We start from the raw sequence: 27,828 nt of genomic DNA, 5'->3' as shown, positions 1-27,828 counted from the left end.
ACCAGACCCCCATGAGGTCCTCTCTCAATCTTTATTTTTTGATGGGCAAACAAACCCAGACTCTTCAATCTTTCTTCATAGCTGAGAACTCCGTTCAGGCAGCAGCCTTGTGAATCTCCTCTGCAACCTTTCTAGTGTAGTCATGCCTTTCTGAACAAGGTAGTGACCAGAACTGTAAGCAATACTCTGGTCGCAGCCTAATTAGCATCTTATGTAGTCCAGTGTAACCTCAATGCTTGTGTTCTGTAGCTTGGCTAATTAAGGCAAGTATTCTTAAATCCTGTCTTAATTGCCTTATCTACAGCAGGCTGTGAATATGAACAAAGTCCCTCTGATATCTGTACTGTCCAAGGTTCTAACATTCTTAAAGTAACACCTGGACGGGATCAATGGACTTGAAGTGTTGGTTCTGATTTTTCTCTCGGGATGTTGGTTTTCTTTATTGTAGTATAATCCCTTGCTTTGTTAGCCCTCAAATGCATTACCTCTCACTTTTCCAGTTGAATTCCATTTGCACCATACTTGTCAGTTGATCAATTCGTTAATTTCCTCCCACATTTTGCAGCTACCTTTTGTCACTATTTATCATTCCACCATTTTCATCTCCCTTGATCATATCCCTACATTTTAAACCCAAATCATTAATGAAAACTACAAACCGTGAGGGTTGCAGCTTTGCGCCTTGTGGAAGATGATTGGAAACAACCTTGCAGTTTCAGACACATTGCTGTACCATCACCCTCTGCTTCCCACCTTTCAACCAGATTAGGGACAAGTATGCCACTTTTATCTTCAATCCTGCAGGCTCGTTTCTTTCTTGACCAGTCTACCACAAGGACCTTGTGAAAATCCTCGCTAAAGTTGATGTAGGCCATATGCCCAAAGCATCACCTTCATCAACGTTCCCGGTTATCACAGCAAAATGTTAAAATAAAGCTGTCAAACACAACATTGCCTTAACAAATCCATGCTGACTGTATGGCTAGTTATACTGTACATACTATGACAGATGATGGAATTTGAAACCAGTAAAAGTCAGGAATTGTCTTATGAGGACTGTGAAACCATTGTCAATTGTTGGAAAGAATACACAGCTCAATAATGTCCCTTAGAAAAAGTAACTGCCTTCCTTACCGGGTCTTGCTGACATGTGACTTGCTGTATAGCAATGTGGTTGACGTTTAACTGCTCAATGGGCAATTAAGATGAGCATCAAATGTTGCCTAGCCATCAGCATCCACGTTCCATGAGCAATATTAATTGAAAATATCTCTCATCCAAATGCAAGTTGAGCAGTATTTAAGAGCAAGGCATCAACTTCATTTGTGTAAGAAAATATAATATCTTGTTATGCCTGTGCATTTACTGTCTATCAACCTTTAAAATTTGAACTTTCTATTATGAACTTATCCATTATAATGAAAACCTACTGCATTAATTTTTCACTCTGATTGCAACCACATGTCAGTGGTGATATGACAGCACTTGAGTTATGTACTTCCCAGTGCAGCTGAATAGAGCAAGAGCTGTATTTCAGCAAGATCTGTTGTTTCCTACATTTTGTTACTTTATTCAATACTGGATCCAAATATATGAAAATTATAGAACAGCCTATAAATGTCCTGGCAATATAATTGTCCACCTGCAATCCAACACTACCTGAAGTGTTCTTGATTTTACGACACTTCCACAATGTCCAGGCGGAGCTGCTAGTGGCATAAAGTACTTTATTAACTTCAATAGTGCATGAGGGTGAACATTTTCAAAATGGCCTGGGATTCTTGTAGATCGCTAAATAAACAATTAAAATTTTAATGTCCAGTTGGGATTTTGTCTCGCATTCCATTCAGTTGTTGTGCATTGTGTTGTCCTCATTTGAACTTTTCTGGTGAGGTGTTTGGTTAGTGAATATACAGTAATGTCCCCCGTTCCATTCTTGACAGTTATCAAGAATACTTGATTCAAGGAATCGCAGAGATGGTATTGTAGAAGAGAATTCATGGATGTGTTGCCTGAGTTTTTGCTCCCCCATGTCCTGCTGCTGCCACCACCTTTAAACTTTGTATCACCTCCTGAAGATAATGATTACTGATGAGTACCATTCCAAAGTTTGTAGCTATGCAATATTCTACAATCGGAGGCTATTAAGCCCATTAAGTCTAGATTGACCCTCCAAAGACCACCTCACACCCCCATAATCCACCTGTGTCAATCCTAACATAGGAGAATTTGTCGCTCCTTTTCAGGAAATGAGCTCCAGGAATTGGAAGTTTTATTATAGAATCCCTATGATGCAGAAGAGGCTGTTTGGCCCATCAAGTCTGCACTGACTGTCCGAAGAGCATTTCACCCAAACCCAACTCGCTATCTTATCCCCATACCCCTGTGTTTACCTTGGCTAATCCACCTAACCTGCACATCTTTCGACTATGAGAGGAAACTGGAGTGTCTGGTGAAAACCCAGGCAGTCACTGGGTGAATGTGCAAACTCTACACAGTCACCCAAGGGTGGAATCAAGCATGGGTCCCTGATGCTGTAAGGCAGCCGTGCTAACCATAAGCCAACCAAGTTTAATCGGGGAAGCTTACCAGAGCTTAAAAATTGGGGAACTTGGCTTATACTGGAAAAAAAGGATTAATATTCCTTCTAATAAAAGAAATATCCATGGGAAAATAAGCGCATGTTTATCATTGTTCTTGGTTTGATAGATGAAGCTACAATTGGTGTATGGGATGATTTCTGCAGAGTTCATTTTTTTAGTTTCTTTCTTGAGCCACTTACTGGAGAGCAGTGTACGAGGCATGAAGACCACTTTGCAGAATTTTAATGTACTATTCACTCTTCCCACCCACCCCAAGACTCGGTCTGCCACTTGCTTTACTTAGACCAGAGTACTGTAAGTAATGCATTAGTATCTCCAAATCCTGTGCTGTGAGGGCTTGAATTTTTGCTAGAAAATATATCACTGCTTCTGTGTTGCAACAAATGCTGAATAGTGTTCATGATGTTCTTTCAAATCCTAGCAATATGTATTCATCCCATTTGCATAACATCCTACATTTATTTTCTAGTTCCTTCTGAGGAAATCATAAAAACACCAATGCATTCTTCCTTTGTGATGCTGTATTCCCTGAAATGTAACTTGCGAAACATTCTTGGGCAGAAATTAGTGTAAATGATATCAGCATTTTCAAAGAATTATCTGACAGGTATATAATTTGAGGGAATCTGCAATAGTATCATTATCATTTGCTGTTAAACGCTGACTGTTTCCTACAAGGTTTAACTCTGAATACTGAAACAGAAGAAAATAGCGGATATTTAAAATCTGGATTTAAAAGAAAATACTGGAAAATGGCCCCTGTTTGGGCAAGAAACTAAGATAAGGCTTTATGTTGATGATCTTTTCATGTGAATACTGCATTTGACGAAGATAAACATTGTTGAGCAACGTTGCATTGCAAAAGCAGGATTACCAAAGTAACTGATATTCATGTCTTCAAGGGTTTCGTGCTTTAATAATAGGTCCATAATTTTTCTTTCTTGAAGTGACTTTAATACTTTTAGAGTAGTTAGTTTTTTTTGTGAGAAAGATTTCCTGACCATTAAAATATAATCTGGAATTCCTGGTACAAATCTTGATCTTTTTCAAGTTTGATCATAAAATCTTTAAGGGGTGTTTACATAAAAATATTGCCATGAAGATTGTTGAAGTTACTGCCACACTAAAAACTGGGCATGAGAAGAATTGGTAGCCTTGGGCACTGATTCCAGACGTGTATGGTCTGTTGACTCTGGTATGTGGAACATTCTGTCGAGATCTCTTCAGTGAGTGTATGTGTTGGTTGAATTACCTGTCTTAGGGTGAGCCCCAGGCTACAAATTCCCTTCTTTTCTCCCCCCTTTCCTTTCCTTTTTCCTGCCGCAGCCCTGCAGAAATATCTGAGTAAGTTTGAAAACCCGTAGGTCAAGGATATTAATCAAAGCATTCAATTTCGTACTGTGTGAAAACTTAACTGATGTGCAAAGGAGTTAGAACATAAAGCATTAGAACACAATACAGGCCCTTCAGCTCTAGATGTTGTGCAGATCTGTGGAACCAATCTGAAGCCCATCTAACCTACACTATTCCATTTTCATCTATATGTAGCTTAGCTAAGGCATTGTCCAGTGAAACTTACAGACTGAAAGCATGACTAATGATTGGATTTTGGGAAGATTGTAATTGCAAGCATGCAGTTTGATTAAAGGATGAATCCTTGACATAACCATTCTATTCTAGAGCCTGTCCTCTATTATTCGTGGAGTTCTTAATTGCGATTTTGGTTTATTTTCTAGTGGTATGCATATTTCAAAACTCTGTCAAAAATCCCACAACACAAGGTTATAGTCCAACAGGTTTATTTGAAAACAAGCTTTTGGAGTGCTGCTCTTTGACTCGCACCTGAAGGAGCAGCGAGGCTCTCCACAATTTTGTTTACAAACAAACCTGTTGGACTATATCCTGGTGTTGGAATTTTTGACCTTGTCCAACCCAGTTCAACATCAGCACTTCCACATCAATAACTCTGTGGAGTCGAGTAGCACTGAAATAGTGCCCTTACCCTGGAAGAGGAGGCCCAGGTTCAAGTTCCACCTGCTGCAGAAGTGTGAGATATATTTCTGAATAACTTGATTAGAAAAAATGGATAAAACTTTTAAAAATCAGGTTAATGGTACTGATGCTTATTTTTAACTAAAGTATAGATAACTGTTATTGAATTCTTTTACCTATTTAGTTGCTACCTCAACTCCATGACAAGGTATAATGGTTCCACAATTTGCTGTCAACACTTCTGTTCAATCATTGGAAAATGTGCTTGGTTCTATTTGCAGTAAGGGATTGCTAACTGAAAGGTCAGTGCAGCGACTGAGACGATTTGATTCATGTCTTCAACATTAATCTCTTGATTTCATTTTTCTGTTTCTTGCCAATTTGATTAACTAGTTTCTTCATTTCATGGGGTAGAAGGTAGACCTGGAGATAACAGTTGTCTTCCTTAGTTCACTGAAGTACCTATTTATGGTTCTTAACTTTAATTATCAATAGACTAATCAGTGTTTTCCAGCCCCGTTGAATTGGTTGTTTTCTGATGATCTCATTTGTGCTTTCAAAACAATGATGGTATTCCGGATAGGATTCCTGTATACCTTACATTGGCAAAGCCAGAAACACTGAAGTGAAGAAAGCAAACAAGTTGAGAACTTGTCTCTCAAGCACAGTTATTTCCTAGATCGTGTTAAAATATGAAACCATTCTGTAAAATGATTAATCAAAGATAACTTTGGTTTTGTAGTATGCACAAGAGTGTGTTTGGAGCTAACAGAATGCTGAAGAGACTCTGCAATTCTGGCAGCATCTTTAGAGAGAGGAACAGCGTTATTGTTTCAACTTTCATATAACTCTTCTTCAGAACTCTAAAGAAGAGGTATTCCAGACTTGACATTAATTCTGTTTTGCTTGCCCATAGATATTGCTAGACTTGCCAAGTTGCTGTAGTATTCTGTTTGTTTAAGATTTGTAGAATACATAGTATTTAGCTTTTATTAGTGTGTTTCTTTGAGACCTGAGCTAAAATTGGGTAAGTTAGCACATGCTAATACAGGAAATGCAAATATTTCTTCTAATGAAAAGATACAGGAAAAACAAGGGGCGGCACAGTGGCCTCACAGCACCAGGGACCCAGCTTAGATTCTAGCCTCGTGTGACTGTCTGTGGTATTTGCACATTCTCCCTGTCTGTGTGGGTTTCATCCCACAGTCCAAAGATGTGCAGGTTAGGGTGAATTGACCATGCTAAATTGCCCCATAATGTTCAGGGATGTGTAGGTTAGGTGCATTAGTCAGAGGTAAATATAGGCTGGGGAAATGGGTCTGGATGGGTTACTCTTGAGGGTTGGTGTGGACTTGGGCTGAAGGACCTGTTTCCACACTGTAGGGATTCTAAACTGGGGGAAAATAAAATTTTTGTAATCTGTTTAATTACATAGAGCCCTGTCACCTGGAAAACCTAGATTTAAATCTTTTCTAGACAATAAGAGGTGTCTTTTCTCCTCAGTCAGAAGTGGGATAGGAGAAAAGGGGAATTTAATACCATTTCCTAGTGAAAATGAAAATGAGCTCCAGATAACCATCTGCTTGTATTCTTTACTAGTTGATTTGTTCTGCTCCATGTGAATGCACTAATAGTTTCTCACTTATGCTGGGTAAATTGCACTTCCTTCATTATGGATGATCTAAATTTACAGTAGGTAAAAACAATGACTGCAGATGCTGGAAACCAGATTCTGGATTAGTGGTGCTGGAAGAGCACAGCAGTTCAGGCAGCATCCGAGGAGCAGTAAAATCGATGTTTCAGGCAAAAGCCCATCATCAGGAATAAAGGCCGAGAGCCTGAAGGGTGGAGAGATAAGCTAGAGGAGGGTGGGGGTGGGGAGAAAGTAGCATTAGAGTACAATAGGTGAGTGGGGGAGGGAATGAAGGTCAGAGAGGAGGGTGGTGTGGTTAGTTGGAAAAGAAGATAGGCAGGTAGGACAAGTCACGGGAGCAGTGCTGAGCTGGAAGTTTGGAACTGGGGTAAGGTGGGAGATGAGGAAATGAGGAAACTGTTGAAGTCCACATTGATGCCCTGGGGTTGAAGATGAGGCGGAGATGAGGCGTTCTTCCTCCAGGCGTCTGGTGGTGAGGGAGCGGCGGTGAAGGAGGCCTATGTCCTTGGCAGAGTGGGAGGGGGAGTTGAAATGTTGGGCAGCAGGGCGGTGTGGTTGATTGGTGCAGGTGTACCAGAGATGTTCCCTAAAGCGCTCTGCTTGGAGGTGTCCAGTCTCCCCAATGTCGAGGAGACTGCATCGGCAGCAACGGTTACAATAAATGATATTGGTGGGTGTGCAGGTAAAACTTTGGATGTGGAAGGCTCCTTTAGGGCCTTTTGTTTTACATTTTAGTGGTGTTTCTTAAAGAAACTGGAAACCCAGCAATGCTTAAATCCCATGTACAATGAAACACAAACCCAGTATGTACAGTGGGTAGAGACAAAAAAAACTGCATGTACTGGAATCCAAAGTAGGCAAATAGGAGGCTGGAAGAACACAGCAAGCCAGGCAGCATCAGCAGATGGAGAAGTCAACATTTTGGGTGTAACTCTTCTTCAGGACTAGATGTGGGGCAGGGGAAGCTATAGATAGTGGTGGGGGCGGAGAGTAGCAGAATGGTGAGGTGGTGATGGATGGACACAGGTAGTGGGTGCAATCTGGGTGATGGGAGGGAAGGAAGTTCAGTAGGTAGAATAGAAAGAGGAAGCTGGAGGATGGGTGGGAAGGTTATTTGAGATGGGGATCTCAATGTTAAGTCGTCTGGGCTGTGAGTTGTCCAGGAGGAAGGTCTGTAGCTCCCTTACACCCCACACCTAGTCCTGAAGAACGGTTAATACCTGAAATGTTGCACCACCTGATGCTGCCTGGCTTCCTGTGTTCTTCCAACCTCCTGTTTGTCTACATGCAATGGGTAACCGGGCTATGTGAATATTCAGTTTTTGTACTGACAGTAATATTGCAGTCACCGTGGGACGATGACACATGAGGTGGATTTTTGGGGATGCCAGGATTTTGACTCAGCAACAGTGAAAGAGTGGAAATTTACCTCCAATTAACAATTGCTATGTATGCTTTGATTTTGGAAGGCTGAAACATTTTTTTGCTAGTGCTATCTTAACTTACTTTCTGTAGATTAATATTTTTTTGTTGGAAACTTTGGTCGTATTTGGCAGAAATTTGTCAAGGGAGAATCATCTTTGCTGGTATTTCATAGTTTGCCACTTCAAAGAGGAATGTGAATTGCTTGATAGTTAATTAGACAGTGGAAAAGCTCAGTGGCATGAGAATTATTGTTTTACTTCAGAATCTGTAAATGCATTCCTGATGCTACTGAACCAACATAATTTATTCTTTCCAAATATACTATTGTGCCTTGCGTGAGGGTAGAATAGATTCCAGTCCCACTTTGAGTTCAGTGCAAAGATGACACTCGAGTGTGCAGTATGTAGAGAATACTGCTCTGGTGTCATCTTTCAAATGAGACATTAAGCCTGTGGCATGGCACTATTTCAAATAAGAGCATGGGAGTTATCTTGTTGTGTGCTAATATTGGTATCAATATTTATCCCTCAATCCACATCAATAAAACAATTATCTTGCCATGATTATATTTGTGGGAGTTTGTGTGTACATTGTTTTGTAGTAAACACAATTGCCAACAGCAACTGCACTTTAAGGAAGTACTATGTTGGCTCCAGAGGGCTGGGAAACGTCTCATCCTGAAAACTCTGATCTAAATGTGTCTTCTCCCTGAGGTCAAATACTTTATGACAGAAAATAGGACTGTTTGAGCATTTAAATAGAATTTGGGCAAGTGTATAGAAATTATGTAGGTTTGCGTGTGAACTTGCTGATGTGAAGTAATATGTTGGATTATGAATAAAATGTTTAGTATTACAAAATGTGCTTGTTTCATAGTTGATGAGTTCAAACATGTAAGTGAATGAACAGCATGCCATCTGGAATGAGGTACCATGCATTTTTTTAAAAAAAAGTTTCCAGTTGAAAAGTGATTCAGTTGTGGGTTAATTTCTAAAGCACGTGTTTAGGAAAACTTACCTGATGCTATCAGCATTGAGAAACAATCAACAACTAGTTGAATCTGTTATCTGACTTCTGTTGGAATGTAGTGCAAGTATAAACATGCTCATTATTTGTAGTCCCTGAAAAGTAGCAATATACCAGCATGTTGCAGTGCTTGCGTGTTTTGTGACCACTGCATTCCTATGAAAGTATTTGCCTAGAAGGCAATATTATGCAGTATGGCCAGCCACGACTGAAGACTGGTAGTAAACACATCTTTGCTAAAGTGATTTGGCTGTATTTACACTAGAACAACATGACTGTCTGAGTTGCCTGTCTTGTGAGGGACAAGTGGACATGTTATTTTCACATTAAATTGCAGAGTTTTAGCCCAAAGATTAGAAGTTTTGAGTATTGGTTCCAGGCTAAATATGTACAACACAGTTTAACTAACTTATTAAGGACCGACTATAGCATGGTCCAGACTTTTCAAGGAATAGCGTATACTGGTGGTTCTTGCTTTTAAGTAGTTCAGGACTGTTGCAGTTTCTTGCTACAGGACAAGATTTAGCCACTTAAGCTATTTGCAGATTGAGCTGGCTTTCATGTCTTAAAGTGGATATGTACTTATGACCTTAAAAATGTTAGGTTCAATTTTGAAGATGGTAACTATGATCTCGAGATGGTGCCCAATGTCTAGGATTGATTATAAATCCAAGGCATTGCAAGAGTTGTAAAAGTAGGTAGATTCACGGAGTGTGAACTTCCATAAGTATGTAACAATTGTAAATAGTAAACTCTTACTATTTGAGCTGAAAGCAGTTGAGCCTGTAGCTATTGGCAAATCTAATTCCATACAGTACTCAGACATTTTTGGTTACTGAAATTACTTGTATTTTTGTTAACTTATGAAATTCAGGATTTGAAAGTTATTTTTTTGAAAGGTTTAATGAGACTTGTTTTTTTTGTATTTGAGTGTACTTTGTTTTCTGCAAAATTGATAAGCTTTTTCTTTTTCTTCCCTCCCAATGAAGACTTCATTGAAACAATTCATGCTTCTTCTGTTATCAAGAGAGAATTGAAAATCACTGAAGCTACTGAACTCAACAACCACAGGCCACACATAAACAACATTACGGTGTCCAAAAAACGAAATTGGCTGCAACAATGCACGCTCAACCCTCAAATGAACGAAGAGACCAATGCTTCTGTAGCAGTAGAACTAACAAATCATACGAGTAGTCCAAGTCCCTTACACGAAAGCAAGCAGCAGCCTGCAATTCTGCCAAGAGAACATATCCAACAAAATGATCGAAGGCATACTGAAGGGAACTCTCTGGATCATAATGAAGAAAATGATGCAGATGATGAAGGGGAAATATGGTACAACCCTATTCCAGAAGATGAAGAAGTCGATCTGTCACATATAAAACTTACAGTTGCCCCGAGGATTTCTGTGGCTAAAGTTGATAAGCCTGTCAGTAGCTTGCAGATGAAGCAATGTTTATTACCTGGTGGTGATTTGTTAAAGGGACCAATTATCTTGGGGACCTCTGAAAATTGTTCTGAAAGTGTGCAAGAAACCCAGGTAGTTCCAGTGATTGATGTGAACCAGGGAAATTCTGTGAATTCTACAAATTCCTCAAACAGTGGGCAGCTGCATAGGCAGACCTGTGTATGCAAGTTTAAGAGTGAGGCGAGCATGGAGGAAATCTGTGTCCACAGGCCTCCAGTTTCAGGTAAGCTGTTTGTATTGTCTCAGGAAGCTCTTGTGGAATATTTGAATAATAAATTATCAAATAATTTTAGTTATAATTACTGTTTATACCCTTGAAATTTGTTTTGGGCATTATAAACATCTACTTTGAGGTTGGGAAAATGGGTAATGCAGATACCTCCTTTTAAAGTGTCCTCTTTTTGGTTTTTGCATGTGTAAATCTGCTTTGCTTCTTAGTGAGGTGTTAGCACTACCTTTTTAACTGACTATTATTTGCTAGTTTTTCAATGACCTGTTTTGTTAGATGTGTATTGAATTCCCATTGTCATTGATCATGCAACATTAAGCCGCTGTACATCAATAATGTATGCTTGCTGCGATATCAATTTTCAGCTAGAAATGTGTAGCAACAAAAGGATGCACCCCAAACATTTAAGCAAGTTTCTTGAGGCAGCATTTAAACCTGATGACCACTTTAGGCATTGCGTACTTGGTACTGCATTCAGGGCAGTAGGTATTGGAGCAGGTCATGTGCTAATCTGCTAGAATGGTACTGGGTTAAAAGGATTAGTCTCAGTCATAGAGATATACAGTATGGAAACAGATCCTTAGGTCCAATTCGTCCATGCCGACCAGATATCCCACTCTAATCTCGTCCCACCTGCCAGCACCCGGTCCAAATCCCTCTTTAAACCCTTCCTATTCATATACCATCAGGATGCCTTTTTACATGTTGCAATTATACTAGCCTCCTCCAATTCCTCTGGCAGCTCATTTCTCTCACACTCTCCACTCTCTGTGTGAAAAGTTGCCCCTTAGACCTCTTTTATATATTTCCCCCTTGCCCTAAACCTATGCACTCTAGTTCTGAACCCCCCCCCCCCAATACTTTGTCTATTTATCCTATTCATGCCTGTATAAGGTCAACCCTCAGCCTCTGACACTCCAGGGAAAACAGCACTAGCCTATTCAGCCTCTCCCTATAGCTCAAATCCTGCAACCCTGGCAACATCCTTGTAAATCTTTTCTGAGCCCTTTCAAGTTTCACAACATCCTTTTGAGCGGAAGGAGACCAGCAATGCACGCAATATTCCAAAAGTGGCTGAACCAATGTCCTGAACAGCCGCAACATGACCTCCCAACTCCTGTACTCAGCACTCTGACCGATTAATGGAAAGCATGCCAAATACCACCTTCACTATCCTATCTACCTGCAACTCTACTTGCAAGGAGCTATGAACCTCCAAGGTCTCTTTGTTCAATATCACTCCCTAGGACCTTACCATTAAATGGATAAGTCCTGCTAAGATTTGCTTTCCCAAACTGCAGCACCTCGCATTTATCTTAATTAAATCCCATCTGCCACTTCTCAGCCCATTGGCCCCAAGATCGCAATGTAATCTGAGGTAACCTCCTTGGCAGTCCACTACACCTCCAATTTTACTGTCATCTGCAAACTTACTAACTATACACCTCTTATGCTCATATGCAAATCATTTATATAAATGATGGGATGTAGTGGACCCAGCACCAATCCTTGTGGCACTCCGCTGGTCACAGGCCTCCAGTCTGAAAATCAACCCTCAGCCACCATCCTCTGTCTTCTACCTTGTGAGCCAGTTCTGTATCCAAATGGTTAGTTTTCCCTGTATTCCCATTGAGACCTAACCTTGCTAACCAGTTTCCCATGAGGTGACTTGCCAAATGCCTTACTGAAGTCCATATAGATCACATCTACCACTCTGTCCTCATCAATCCTCTTTGTTACTTCCTCAACAAACTCAATCAAGTTTGTGAAATATGATTTCTCACGCACCAAGCCATGTTGACTATCCCTAATCAGTCCTTGCCTTTCCGAATACATGTGCATCCTGTCCCTCAGGATTCCCTCCAACAACTTGCCCACCACCAACGTCACGCTCACTGGGCTATAGTTCACTGGCTTGTTCTTAACACCTTTCTTAAATAATTGCACCACGTTAGCTAACCTCCAGTCTTCCGGCGCCTTACCTGTGACTATCGATGATACAACTATCTCACCAAGAGGCCCAGCAATCAGTTACCTAGATTCCCACAGAGTTCTAGGGTACACCTGATCAGGTACTGGAGATTTATCCACTTTTATGCGTTTTAAGACATCAAGCACTTCCTCCTCTGTAATATGGATATTTTTTAAGGTGTTGCCGTCTATTTACTACGTTCTATATCTTCCATGTCGTTCCCACTGTAAACACTGATGCAAAATACTTGTTTAGTACAAGTAGATAAGTCTTTATCTGAAATCCATAAAGGTCTGAAATCAGAAGGTTTTTGTGAAGTTTTTTTTCTCATTAACAAGGTTGTTTGGCGTGCAAACAGCTAACCCAACTCCACACCCACTCGATGTGTGTTACTCAGATGTGACGTGGGGGTGTGGCCCAGCACTGACAGGCCTCCATTCTGTTTCACAGCCCGTTTTACTCAGTGTGTCTGCTGTTAGGTAAGAGTTTTCAAACTTTTACCATCAAACTGTCACTTATTCTGAAATTTGAAAAATTCTGAATTCCGAAAACCAGCTGGTCCTGAGCGTTTCGGAAAAAGGATTGTGCACCTGTATCTCCCCCATCTCCTGCAGCTTCACCCAAAGGCTGCGTTGCTGATCTTTGAGGAGCCCCTATTCTCTCCCTAGTTACCTTTTGTCCTTGATGTATTTGGAAAGTAGCTTTGGATTCTCCTTAACTCTATCTCAGGTCCCCTTTTTGCCCTCCTGATTTTCCTGTTAAGTATATTCCTACTGCCTTTATACTATTCTAAGGATTCACTCAATCTGTCTTGTCTATACCTGACATATGCTTCCTTCTTTTTCTTGACCAAACCCTCAATTTCTTTAATCATCCAGCTTTCCGTTCACCTACCAGCCTTTACTTTCATCTTGACAGGAATATACTATCTCTGGACTTTTGTTATCTAATTTCTGAAGGGTTCCCATTTTCCAGCCGTCCTTTTACCTGCAAACATATGGCCCAGTCAGCTTTTGAATGTTCTTGTCTGATACTGTTAAAATTAGTCTTCCTCCATTTTAGAACTTCAACTTTTTTTAGATCTGGTCTATCCTTTTCAATCACTATTTTAAAGCTAATAGAATTATTGTTGAAACATTAGATTCAGAACATTTGTAGTACAAAAGGAAGCCATTGGACACCCTGTGTCCATGCTGGTCAGAGATGTGACCGGACTAATCCTATTTTCCAGTTCTTGGCCCTAAGCCCTCGAGGCCATGGCAATGCAAGTAAATACCACCTCAAATGTTACAGGAGTTCCTGATTCAACCACCCTTTCAGACCGCTTTTCAGATTCCCACTACCTTCTGGGTAAACAAAATTCTCAACTCTTCCCTTGGCCTCCATCTCTTATCGAAAATCAATGCCTCCTGGTTACTGATCCCTCTCCTAATGAAGAAAGATGCCTTACGATCCCCCCTGTCTTTGCCCCATTATAATCTTACACACTTCTATCAGATCTGCCCTCAACCTTCACTGCTCCGGGCAAAACAACTCTGGCCTATCCAATATGTCCTCACAGCTCAAATCTTGCAGCCCGGGCAACATCCTGACAAACCATCCCTGTACCCCCCTCCAGTGTATCCACATCCTTCCTGTAATGTGGTGACCAGAGCTGCTCAGAATACTCCAGCTGTTGGTTGTTATTATCTACAGTTTCATCACAAACTCCTAGCTCTTGTATTTTATGATTTGGCTAATAAAGATCAGTATCCCATTTGCCTCCTTGATTACTTGCTCTGTTACCTTCAGAGATCTGTGAATATGCAACACCAAGGTCCATCTGAGCTTCAGTTTTTCCCAGAGTTGTACCAATCACATTGTCGTCCTTTGCCTTGGTAGCCTTCCCAAGTGCATTACTTCTCATTTTTGTCTTGGATCCCATGGGTTCTTGCTTGCTTGACTAGTTTGTCAGGAGTGATTTTGTAAAAAGCTTAGCAAAATTCCATGTGGACTACAATTACTCTCATCAGTACTCCTGTTAACTCTTCAAATTTTTGTTTAAAGTTTTGAAAGATTACTTTCCCTCAAGTCTATGCTGAATTTCCCTAAATAATGTGTTTTTTCCAAACTCTAATATAATCTGTCCCTCAGAGTTCTTTCTAATAACTTATCCACCGCTGAGGTTAAAATGACTGGGCTATTATCTCCCAGTCTATCCTTTGCTCTGTTTTGTAAGTGATGAGATCATGTGAGCAATTTCCACACCTGTGTCCAGAATGAATCTGAGAATTATTGCCTGGGTCCCTTGTATCTTCTCCGAATCCCTCAACAACTTGAGGCACGTCACATCTGGGCCTGTGGGTTTATCCATCATGAAGGTTACTGAACCCACTAGTGCCTCTTCATTCTCTAAGTTATTCTCTCTGTCCTCCTTTCTGATGTCTATCCTTGTAACCATTGTGAAGACTGACGCATTATTTACTGAGGACTGTGTTCACATGGTCTGGGTCTACACACAGATTCTCTCTGTAGTCCCTAATGAACCCTATTCTTTACCTCCTTATTCTCTCGTTCTTTATACTTTTAAGAAACCCCTTTGGGTTTTTTCTTGAATCTAACCATGAATGCTTTCTGGTGCAATCTCTTTCCTTTTTAATATTTTCACTGCACTTTTATACTCCTCTAGGGACTCTGCTGCATTGAGCCATCAGTATCTGCAAAATTTTATTTTATTAATCCTCACCTTTATGCCCCTTGGCACCCATGCTTCTCTGCTTCTGGTTTCATGCTTTGCACTGTACTGTTGATACTTCCTCTGTGTGAATGCCTCCCATTGCTCCAACACTGTTTTATCTGCAAGTAGCTATTTCCAGTCTACTTGATCTAACCTCAGTCAAATTAGCCTTCCCCCAGTTTAGAACGCTTATTCCCAGCCCATCCTTATCCGTTGCTATAATGATCCTAAACAAAATTGAGTTATGGTCATACCTCCAAAATGCCCTCCTCTCCTGATGCTGCCCAAGCTCATTTCTGAATGTTAGATTCAGAACTGTCCCTTCCTTTGTCCGGCTTTCTGATTTAAAAGTTTCCTGGATGCAATTTAAGAACATTTGGTGTTTAAGATATGGAGGAAACGATTAATTCCAGTTAATGAGTAGTTAAAATCCCCTATTACTGCCTTATTATTATCTGAAATTTGATTATATATTTAGGGAAGGAAATCATCCCTTACCTGGTCTGGCCTATATGACCCACAGCAATGTATTTAAATTGAGGACATTTGTATCAACTAGTTTCTGTTTATTTGAGTAAAGATTAAAGAGGTGATCTTGTGGATTTGTTTTAAGGTGATTGAATGACTTCATTGGGTGGGTAGATAGAGGGAAAGTTTCCTCTCGTGGAAGTCCAGAACAAAGGGGTAAAATCTTAATGAGAGCCAGGCCATTCAGCGGTGATGTTGAGTCACTTTTGGAACTCCCTCCCAACAGTATTGAGGCTAGGTTATTGCAAACCTTTTTAAAACTCACCCCTCGAATGATTCATAAAGGACTGGTCATGGCGCACTCTTTCAAAATAGTCGTCACAAATGAGTAGTTATTTAACATAATGGAGGATTGAAATTTTAAAAAAAATTATCATCCTATTGATTTAATCTCTACCTCAGTTGCCATTTATTTTCAGACAAGTTGTCAATGTGTTAGCTGATTATCCTTAACTTTTATAATTTGTAATTGTGAATGAGTTATTGATCAAGCTGAAGTATCATAAATTTGACAGTTTCAATTCCATTTCTTTCTCATAATTTTAATTCCTTTTTAATATTTGGTTGTTTGATATGGTGATATTGCAGACTGATTGCAAGTAGAATTGTAATAATGATCTTGTTACCTGTGTATCAGGATCATGTCTTTGGGGCAGGTTAGAGGACCCTGATACTATTTTTAGGATTGTTTGCCAATACTGTCCAGAATTAGCTTTCTAATCTATCGTACTCTCAGAAATAAAAATCAAACTGTGTGTGTGTATATATGTGTGTGTGTATATATATGTATAGTGGGAGTGTAGATGTGAACTGTCAATCAGCAGTGATCCTGTTGAATGGTAATATAAGCTGGCGAAAGCATATGATCCATCTTAATTTGATTTGTAAAATAGCTTTATAAGCTACGATTTCTATCCCAATTTTAATAGACCTATAGGAGTAGAAGAACAGGAGTCGATCATTCAGCCCTTTAAGGTGGTTCCACCATTCAATGAGATCGTAGCTGATCTGTGGTTTAACTGCACATACTAGCCTTTGGCCCATATCACTTAATATAGTATGCTTAACAAAAATCTATCTCTAAATTAAAATTAACAACTGATCCTGCATTTGTGCAAGAGTTTTATTACCCTTTACAGGAGTGCTTCCTAATATTTCCCCTCAACAATCTGACCTTAATTCTCAGACTCTGCCTGTAGTTCTAGAATTCCTAACCAATGGAAATAGTTTCTTTATATACCCTGTCTTTTCCTGTTAATACCTTAAAGGCTTTGATCAGCTTCCCCCTTAACCCTCTAAATTCTGGAGAAAACAGACCTAATGTGTGTAATCTCTCTTCATAACTTAACCCCTGAAGTCTAGGTATTATTCTTGTAAACGTATGTTGTGCTGTCGTCTTGGTCATTCTATCCTTCCTAAGGTGTGGTGCTCAGATCTCTGCTCCAAGTGGGATTTACCCAGTATTTTGTAGAACTGCAACACAATTTCTGCATCCTCGCACTGGCCCCCTAGATACAAAGGTCATTCTGTTAGCTGCCTTGATTATTTTCTGCACCTGTTTGTGACTTTTTGAAGATCTATGCACGTGAACCTCCAAGTCTGTTTGGACATCCACTGTACTTAACTTCCAACCATCTATAAAAGTGCCTTTTATCTATTCTTTTCTGGTCCAAAATGGATAATCACACACTTGCTGACTTTGAACTCCATCTGCCACAGTTTTGCCCATTCACTTATCTATTTCCTTCTTGCATCTGTTGTTTTGATTCTTCCTCCGCTGCAGTGTGGCAGTAAGTTCCAAGGATTCACAGCCCTCTGAGAGAAGTAGTTTCTCTTCATCTCAGTTTTGAACTTAACTTCCTCTCACTCTATATCTAGATCTCTTGTTTTCGACTGTGTCCCGTAACAGGGAGCATCTGTTCAACATCCACTTTACCCAAACCCCTTCAGCATTTTCTGTACTTCAGTCTGATTTTCTCTCTCTCTCTCTCTCACTCTCTCTCCCCCCCCCCCCCCCCCCCCCCCCCCCCACCCCAAACAAAGAAAAATCATAACTCCAGTGAGTACAAACCCAAGGTTTGCAACACCCATTTCATCCCTGGAATCAACCTGGTGCACCTCCTCTGAGCTGCCTGCCATGCCTCAGGTGGGGAGACTGAAACTGGACACACTACTTCAGACCTGGTCTCACCAACACCTTATGTAATTGTAACAACACAACTTTGCTTCTATAATCCAGTCCTTTTGCAATTAATGCCATGATTCCATTTACTTGGATTCTCACTTTGTGACGCATGCACAAGGTCGCACTGACGCACTTTGAATCTGGTTCCCATTTAAATAATTTGCCTTTTTATTTTTCTGGCTAAAATGGATGAGCTCATGCTTATCCATATTTAACTCCATCTGCCAGATTCTGGCCCATTTTTTTAGCTTATCAATATCCATCTGTAAACTCTCTAACTCCTCATCAGAACCTACTTTCTTGCCTAGTTTAGTATCATCTGCAAATTCTGTTATGATGCATTCTGTCCCTGCTTGCAGATCATTTATATGGAGTATAAGTAGTATTACAATTCACCATCCAGAGAAGGGCCCATTTATTCCAATCTTCTGCTTTGTCAGTCAGCCAATCCTCAGCCAATATCCTTAACCCCCTGGGATCTAACTTTCTGGATCAGTCTTTTATGTGGCACCTTATCGAATACACGCATGTCGGAAAGACAAATGTCTCAAAATTGTACTATGATTTACTGTGTTTGTGTTCATGTTTGTACAGATTCAAAAGTAATTAAAAACCTTTACATTGTCAGGCAATTTAGCCCCAAGTTTTGCAATTTAATTCAAGGTGAAAATTATCTTCAGGGTTATATTTTGTATTAAGGGATTTGTTAATACTATTCTTCAGCTTTTCCGTTTCAATGGATGGCAAAGCTATTTTGTGCTGCTTTTGAAATTAGAGATTTTAACTGCTGTTAAAGACAACTCTGCAAGGGTCCTTGAATGCAGACAGTTCTAATTTCTGCCACTCAGTGCAAGTTAGAACAGTAAGTTCAATGACTTATTTGCACCATTATTGAAGATACTGTATACTTCACTGATAGGGTTAATAGCTTCTCCAATTTCTTACTGTGGATACAGTTGCGGTATCCTGGATGATAGGATGTAATCTGGTACTTTTCCCTCTGCTTGACTCTGACCACCGGAATCATCATGGCACATTTGAGATATTTGACCTTGCTCTGCTTCTTCGTAGCTGGACCTTATATCGATCAGTAAGCGATATATGTATAAATTACGCATACTTTATTTGAGTGAAGTCTAACATGTATGAGAAGGCTAAAGGCCATAAAATTTGGATATACAGTCACCCTGTTCTAAATATTTCTCTCTGGTTGTCTTTAAATAGCTTTTTTTTTTTAAAAAAAATGTTTTTCTTTTAACAAAAAATAGCAACTTTGTTATTACAAATACCATGATTATATTTGAATCTTCTCTGAATTGGGTCCCTTTGCAATTAATTTCACTTGCACAGATTTTTTTTTACCAATTTTGTGGAGCTTTTCAGTATCTTGTAGTGCACGTGAAGCATGAATTGAATGTAGTGGAAGTAGGAGATCTACATAGTTCCTTCTGCCATTCTGTAAGGTTTGAACTTTTCTCCCACTGGCTATCTTTGAATCAAAATTATATTTAATTGAGTGAGGTGCAAACTCATCAGTATTAACACAGTGCTAATTTGTTTTACTTGCAGTGATTAGTTGGTTTTAATTTGGCAGATAGGTTGGTGTGTTTGTTCGTTGTCAAGAGTGCATTGAAATCAGATAACAGGATGTAACTTTAAAAGCAGTCATACTGAGCACTTGACAGTCATGGGGAAATAATCTTGAGAAGCAGTCAAACAGGAAACTAGACATTTTTAAAATTCCATCCAGCCTCCCTCCTTGAAATCAAGATTATAAGACATTAACCAGCTGGATATTGAAGCCTTAAACTTGCCTGTATTCCAGTGCTAGAAAGGCATGTGTTGCTTTACTGTGTGCACTCCAATGGCATGAGGCACTGAAGTCTAATTATTACTGACAGTAGAACTGGATCATTACTGCTAACTGCTGATAACCTGTTCAGTGAAACTGGCCCGAATGCGTTTTCATTATTTCATCATGGGATGTGGACATCGCTGGCCCCCCAGCATTTATTGCCTGTTTCTAGTTGTCCTTGAGAAAGTGGCGGGCCTCCTTGAACTGCTGCAGTCCACCTGCTGAGTTGACCCACAATGCCTTTAGGGAGGAAATTCCAGGATTTTGACCCAGTTAGTGAAGAAACTGCAGTGTATCTCCAAGTCAGCTTGGTGAGTGGCTTGGAGGGGAACTTGCAGGTGTTCCCATGTATCTGCTGCCCCTGTCTTTCAAAGTGGAAATGGTCATGGGTTTGGAAGGTGCTGTCTGAGGATCTTCTAGCGAATTTCTGCAGTGTATCATCTAGATAATACATATTACTGCTGCTACTGAGGTAGTGGACAGTAGATGTTTATGGATGTGATGGCAGCCAAATAGGATGCTTTGCCTTGGATGGTGTTGAGCTTCTTGAGTGCTTTGCAGCTGCCTCCATCCAGGAGTATTCCATCACACTCCTGACTTGTGCCTTGTAGATGGTGGACAAGTTGGAGGGAGTCAGGAGGTGAGCTACTTCCTGCAGAATTCCTAGCCTATGACCTGCTCTTGTGGCCACTGTTGAGTCCAGTTGAGTTTCTGATCAATATTAGCTGAGGATTTTGATTCAGTGGGGGATTCAGTGATGGGATGAATGTCAAGGGGCAATGGTTAGATTGTCTCTTTATTGGTGATGGTCATTGCCTGGTGTTTGTGTGCAAATATTACTTGCCACTTGTCAGCCCAAGCCTAGGTATCCAGATCTTGTTCCATTTGAACATGGCCTGAATCAGTATCTGAAGAGTCACAAATGGTGCTAAAAATTTGCAATCATCTGAGAGCATTCTCCTATCTGACTTTGGGATGGAGGGAAGGTCATTGAAGCAGTTGAAGATGGTTGGGTTGAGGACACTGTGCTGAGGGATTCCAACAGAAATATCTTGAACCTGAGATGACTAACCTCTGACAACCACAAACATCATTGTGTGCCAGATATGACTCCAACCACTAGACAGTTTTTTTCCCCCCCTAATTCCCATTGGTTCCAGTTTTGCTAGGATTCCTTGATAGTCAATTTTGAGAGTATTTGTAGCTCGGGTTGAGGTCCTGGATGTAGGTTTGCTCGGTTTCAGATGTTTTGTCACTTAATGGTAAGGTCGTAGGGAGTGTTGCTGAACAAAGAGATCTTGGAGTGCAATTTCATAGCTCCTTGAAAGTGGAGTCGCAGGTAGATAGGATAATGAAGAAGGCATTTGATTTGCTTTCCTTTATTGGCCAGAGTATTGAGTACAGGAGTTGGGATGTCATATTGCAGCTGTACAGGAAATTGTTAGGCCACTGTTGGAATATTGCATGCAATTCTGGTCTCCTTCCTGTCGGAAAGATGTTGTGAAACTTGAAAGGGTTCAGAAAAGACTTACAAGGATGTTGTCAGGGTTGGAGGGTTTGAGCTATGGTGAGAGGCTGAACAGGCTGGGGCTGTTTTCCCTGGAGTGTTGGAGGCTGAGGGGTGACCTTTATAGAGGTTTATAAAATCATGAGGGGCATGGATAGAATAAATAGGCAAAGTCTTTTCGCTGGTGTGGGGGAGTCCAGAACTAGAGGGCATAGGTATAGGATAAGAGGAGAAAGATATAAAAGAGACCTAAGGGGCAACTTTTTCACACACAGGGTAGTACGTGTACGGAATGAGCTGCCAGAGGAAGTGGTGGAGGCTGGTACAATTGCAACATTTGAGGCATTTGGATGGGTATATGAATATGAAGGGTTTGAAGGGATATGGGCTGGGTGCTGGCAGGTGGGACTAGATTGTGTTGGGATATCAGGTCGGCATGGACAGGTTGGACCGAAGGGTTTCCATGCTGCACATCTGACTGTCTGACTAGATAACATCAGTGAGCCTCCAGATGCACCACTGGTGGTATGGCCTGCTTTTTATTTGTTTAGGTTTCCTAGGGCTGATGTCGCTTCCTGTTCTTTTTCTCAAGAGGTGGTAAATGGGATCCAAGTCAGTGTTTGTTGGTAGAGTTCCAGTTAGAATACCATGTTTCTAGGAATTCGCGTGCACGTTTCTGTTTGGCTTGTCCTAGGATGGATGTGTTGTCCTAGTCGAAGTGATGTCCATCCTCACCTGTACGTAAAGATACTAGTGAGATAGGTCATGTCTTTTTGTGGCTAGTTGATGTTCATGTATCCTGGTGGCTAATTTTCTGCCTGTTTGTCCAATTTAGTGTTTGTTACAGTTCTTGCATGGTATTTTGTAAATGATAGTAGTTTTGCTTGTTGCCTGTATAGGATCATTCCAATTCATTAGCTGCTGTTTTAGTGTGTTGGGGAGTTTGTGGGCTGCTGTGATACCAAGAAGTCTGAGTAGTCTGGCAGTCATTTCTGAGATGTCTTTGTAGGGGAGAGTGGTCCGGGTTTCTGGACCTGTTTTGCCTGCTTGTTTGGGTTTGTTGCTGAGCAACTGGTGGATTGTATTTATTGGGTACCTGTTCTTTTTGTGTACACTTAATGGGTTATTTTCCTCTGCACTTTGTAGTTCCTCTGTGCTACAGTGTGTGATGGCTCATTGAAATAATGTTGTAATACAGCTTTGTTTGTGGATGTTGGGATCTTCCCAAGCTATCATCTCTTTCCTGATGATTGAGACTTGAGTGATGGGGTGGTAACTGACTGGATTGGATTTGTTCTGCTTTTTATGTATAGGGCATACCTGGACAATTTTCGACATTGTTAGATAGAGGCCAGTACTAGAAGAGTTTGGTTGGGGACAAGCGACTTCTTCTGGAGCAAAGATCTTCAGTATTATTGCTGGAATATTATCAGGTCCAGAGTCTTTCAGTATCCAATGTTTCCGTTGTTTCTTGATAGCACATGGTGTGAGGACTGGTATCTGTAAATTCTAGGGACCACTGGAGGAGGCCAAGATGGATCACCCACTCTGCATTTCTGTCTGAAGATTTCTGCGAAAGCTTCAGCCTTGCCTTTTGCAGTGATGTCCTGGGCTCTTTGATCATTTGAGGATGGGGATATTTGTGGAGCAGCCACCTCTGGGAAGTTGTTTAATCATCCACCAACATTCTCAACTGGATGTAGCAAGATTGCAGAGGTTAAGTCTGACCTGGTTGTGTGATCGCTTAGCTTTGTGTATTACTTGCTGCGTATGGTATTTCACACACAAGTAATCCTGTTTGGGAGCTTCACCAGTTTGACCCCCTCATTTTTAGTTTTGCCTGGTGCTGTTCCTTGCACGAAAATAAAAGCAGACAAAAAACTTTTGCTTCGTGTGGGGAGCTTTATGAAAAAGGGGCTCACTAATGATCTATGTAGTTGTATATTTAAACATTTCTTTCTAAACTGTTAGTGAACTTAAATACTGAGGTATTCAAACTGCTAGTTATCATAAGGTTTGAAAATCTGGCTTATGTTTGATAAAATATGTAACTGATTTTTAGCAATGAAAAATGCTCAAGACTAATGAGGCTCATGTTGCCAGTAGCTACCTGACTTGTTTATAGAAGGAAGTTGTTGGGCTTTCTCCTGTGACTAATATAGATGCATGTATATGGATTCCAAGTTGGAGGCTTGGCATAAGCTCCAGTTAAGGACACCACGTTAATTTTAGGCATGCAAATATGTATTTTGATAGGACAATCTCTGTGATAGCTAGGTTGAACTTTAAAATAAAGACAATTACAACGCTTCTGTTTGAAATTTTGAAATGCAAATTGACTGTTACATTCAGAATACTATTTCAAATAGTATGCTTCCTGGGTGAAACTTGAATTCTGTTGTTCAGAACAGAATTGAGACTGTTTACATGTTTTTGCAGAACACCTAGCAATTAATTTTGGAATATTAACATAATGCAGATACTGTCACATAATAATCAAATTGCAGATAAATACAGAAATCAGTGAGGTGGCCCCAGTGATTCTTATGAATGCCAACACCTAATTTGAAGCTACACAATGAAGTTTCACACAAATAATATAAGACTATCCAATAAGATTAGATTCCCGACAGTGTGGAAACAGGTCGTTTGGCCCAACAAGTCTACACTGAGCCTCCAAGCAGTTAACCCACCCAGAACCATTCCCCATATTTACCCCTGACTAATACATCTAACTATGGGCAGTTTAGCATGATCAATTCACCTAACCTGCACATCTTTGTGCAGGGGGGAAACTGGAGCACCTGGAGGAAACCCACGCAGACGCAGGGAAAATGTACAAACTCTACACAGACAGTCACCTGAGAGTGAAATCGAACCCGGGTCCCTGGCGCTGTGAGGCAGCAGTGCTAACTGCTTTGCTCCAACAGTGATAATATTTTCATGACTGTTGGATATCCTAAGGTTTCTGTAGGGTTACAAAACAAATTTTAGAGACACATAAGGTCATATTAAGATAAACCAAGCTTTTGGCCATTTTATTTTAGAAACTGGAGATAGAGAGATGGAAAAGTTTTTAGTGAGGGAATTACTGAGTCTGGGGCCCAGACAGCAACAAGTGTAGTCACCAACATTGGAGTGAATTTGAAGTGCAGAATAGAATATGGAATTAGAGGAGCACAAGATCTTGGAGGTTTGTGCAGATTACAGAAATGAGGGCGAGGTCACTGAGGTATTGAGGATTTTTAAATTGGGGCATTGCATAATTAGGAGCCAGTGGAGCACAGCAACCATATAGGTGATGGAAAGCAAGGCAGTGAGAGTTAGGGGACTGGCAGCAGAGTTTTGGGTGACTTCAAGTTTTGCAGCATGGATCATTTGTGGCCTCAACTCCATGCTCTTGTATCCCAATGCCATTTGACTCCCTGGCTATCTATTTCTGCCTTAAAAATATTTAAGCCTGTCCCTCACCTGCATTCTGAGGAAGAGTTCCATGGACTCATTACCTTGAAAGAGAATTTCTTCTCTGCATTATTTGAAATAGGAGACCCCTTAATTTTTAAATTGTGACCCCTAGTTCTAGTCTCAAACACCAGGAACCTTTTTCCAGTATTTGCCATTTCAAGTTCCTTCAGGATGTATGTTTCAATAAGATCATATTCACTGAACTTTAAGAAAAATAAAATATAGCCTGAACCTGTTCAGCCTTCTTTCACAAGGCAACATTCTCCTAAACCCAGATATCATTCGGAAAAAGCTTCTTTGACATTCTGGTAATGAATGTGATTATGTTATCCTCTAAGTAGCTAGACCGAAATTACACTTAATATGGGAATGGTGCCAGAAGACTGGAGGATAGCAAATGTTGTTGATGTAAGTTTGCTCGCTGAGCTGGAATGTTCATTTTCAGATGGTTCGTCACCATACTAGCTAACATCAGTGAGCCACCCAAGGAAACCCAAACGTACTTAGAAAGTGGGCTATACTATCAGTGCTTCATCCAGTGGCTCACTGATGTTATCTAGTATGGTGACGAAATGTCTGAAAACGAACCTTAAGCTCTGCGCGCAAACCTACATCCAGAACTTCAACCTGAGCTACAAATCTTCTCAACTCGATAGCAGATCCCTTGTTCAAGAAGGGGAGTAGAGACAACCCTAGTAATTGACCAGTGAACCTTACTTTGGTTGTGGGGAAAGGGTTATAAGAGATAGGATTGATAATCCTGAGAAGAATAAGTGATTAGGGATAGTCAACACGATTTTATGAAGGGTAGGTTGTGCGCCTCAAACCTTGGAGTTCTTAGAGAAGGTGACCAAACAGTGATGAGGGTAAAGCAGTTGATGTGGTGTATATGGATTTCAGGAAAGCTTTGATAAGGTTCCCCACGGTAGATTATTGCACAAAATACAGAGGCATGGGATTGAGGGTGATTTAGTGGTTTGGATCAGAAATTGGCCAGCTGAAAGAAGACAGAGGGTGGTGGTTGATGGGAAATATTCATCTTGGCATTCGGTTATTAGTGATGCATCCCAAGGATCTGTTTTGGGTCCACTGCTGTTTGTCATTTTGATAAATGACCTGGATGACGTATGTAGAAGGATGGGTTAGTAAATTTGCAGATGACACTAAGATCGGTGGAGTTGTGGACAGTACCAAAGGATGTTGCAGGTTAGAGAGACATAAGCTGCAGAGCTGGGCTGAGAGATGACAAGTGGAGTTTAATAATGGAAAGTGTGAAGTGATTCACTTTGGAAGGAGTAATAGAAATTACTCCTGGGCTAATGTTAAGGTTCTTGGTAGTGTAGGTGAGCAGAGAAATCTGTGTCCATGTACTTGGATCCTTGAAAGTTGCCATACAGTGTTAGCTTTCATTTGGAGAGGAATTGAGGTTCAGAGCCACCAGGCCATGCTGCAGGAGTACAAATCTCTGGTGTGTACATAGAGTAGTGCATACAGTTTTAGTCACTGCATCATAGGAAGGACTTGGAAGCTTTGGAAAGGGTTCAGAGGTGGTTTACCAGGATGTTGCCTGGTATGGAGGGAAGGTCTTAGGGACTTGTGGCTGTTGCTCTTAGAGAGAAAAAGGTTGAGAGGTGACTTAATAGAGGCATATAAGATAATCAGAGGGTTAGATAGGGTGGACAGTGACAGCCTTTTTCCTGTGGTGGTGGCTAGCATGAGGGGGCTTAGCTTTAAATTGAGGGGTGGTAGATATAGGACAGATGTCAGAGGTAGTTTCTTGCCTCAGCAGTAGAGGCATGGAATGCACTGCCTGCAACAGTAGTAGACTCGTCAATGTTAAGGGCATTTAAATGGTCATTGGATAAACACATGGATGACAATGGAATAGTGTAGGTTAGATGGGCTTCAGATTGGTTCCACAGGTCAGCGCAACATCAAGGGCTGAAGGGTCTGTACTGTGGTGTAATATTCTATGTTCTATATATTCTATAATACTCCAGATGTGGTCTCACTAAAACTCTGTGCATCGATAGCAAAGCTTCCCTACTTTTGCCGGCCTTCTTTGGCAATAAACAATAACATTCTATTGCCTACCTAACAACCTGCTGTACCTGCAAACTTTGATTCAAAACTGCAAATCTTTTTTTGAATCACTCTATAGGGAACTGTCATCTCATGGTGTTTAGCATATAGCTGATTTGTTTTCATTTACACCTAGTTATTGCTATCACTTTTAATGGGCTATGTTATTAATCATTTTGGTAAAGGAAATACTTTCCTTTATGCGGAGCATTGTGCATTCCAAGTGGTTCATGGTGAATTAAATACTTTTCCGATGTCACTTTTGTAATGAGGGAACAGCAATTGCTGAATATCAGTGGCTCACAGCACTGTTCTGATAACAACATTGTTTGAACAAAAATCAGCCAGCACACGGTGCGGGGGGGGGAGAAATGTTGTTGTTCCTTTTGGAATCGTACGGAGAGATCAGATATTCCCCTGAGATGACAGATGGGAGTGAGATTTATGTGCCACTTGCAGCACAGGAACGCCATTCAGTCCACCAGGATCATGCCAATGATTATTTTCTACCTCCGTCTCATTCCATTATTCCTCCTCAAACTGCATCGACATAACCCACTGCTCTCTCCTTCATGCACTTATTCAGCCTCTTGTATATTCATCCTTTAATGTTCTGTTTGGCTGAACCATTATCTGAGATAGAGGGTTCCACAATCTTGGAGGTAACGAGGACTGCAGATGCTGAAGAGTCCGAGTTGATAACATGTAGCACTAGAGAAAGCAGAGCAGGTCAAGCAGCACCTGAGGATCGAGAGAGTCATGCGTCGGGCATAACTCTTCATCAGGGCACTGATCTTTTGATTTTTTTCCCCTCTTCTGCTTTGTGTCTACTCTAAACTTAAATCTCAATCTATATTAGATTGCCTCTCAGTCTTTACCTTTCAAGAGAAAAGAAATGCTGTAGGTTAATTATTTATTGATTGGTGGAACTTCACATTTCTGACATCGTCTTTTTAAAGAAAAGTTTGTTTTTGTAAATTTGCCTTTACTCTTCTGCATTTTTGTAATTTAACCTCCATTGTCTGTGTTGCATTACCGCTGCTAAATAAGACACACTTTGAACAGATCTCCCGACTTAAGACTGGGCAACCATGAGATGCTGTGTGCCTTCAACAGCA

The 27,828-nt window shown here is 40.6% G+C and overlaps 1 protein-coding gene across 1 annotated transcript in view; it reads left to right on the top strand.

Moving 5' to 3' along the window:
- The window catches only part of syde2 (synapse defective 1, Rho GTPase, homolog 2 (C. elegans)), a 165,216-nt gene that overhangs the window by 6,167 nt on the left and 131,221 nt on the right, over positions 1-27,828 (top strand). Inside the window, exon 2 of the mRNA XM_060830651.1 lies at positions 9,690-10,394. Coding sequence (XP_060686634.1) covers positions 9,690-10,394 — 705 coding nt within the window. The remainder of the gene's footprint in view (positions 1-9,689; positions 10,395-27,828) is intronic.

The sequence above is a fragment of the Hemiscyllium ocellatum genome, chromosome 9, assembly GCF_020745735.1.
Source record: "Hemiscyllium ocellatum isolate sHemOce1 chromosome 9, sHemOce1.pat.X.cur, whole genome shotgun sequence".
NCBI lineage: Eukaryota > Metazoa > Chordata > Chondrichthyes > Orectolobiformes > Hemiscylliidae > Hemiscyllium > Hemiscyllium ocellatum.
The sequence above is the reverse complement of the archived record's forward strand: the minus strand, read 5'-3'. Positions and strand labels throughout refer to the sequence as shown.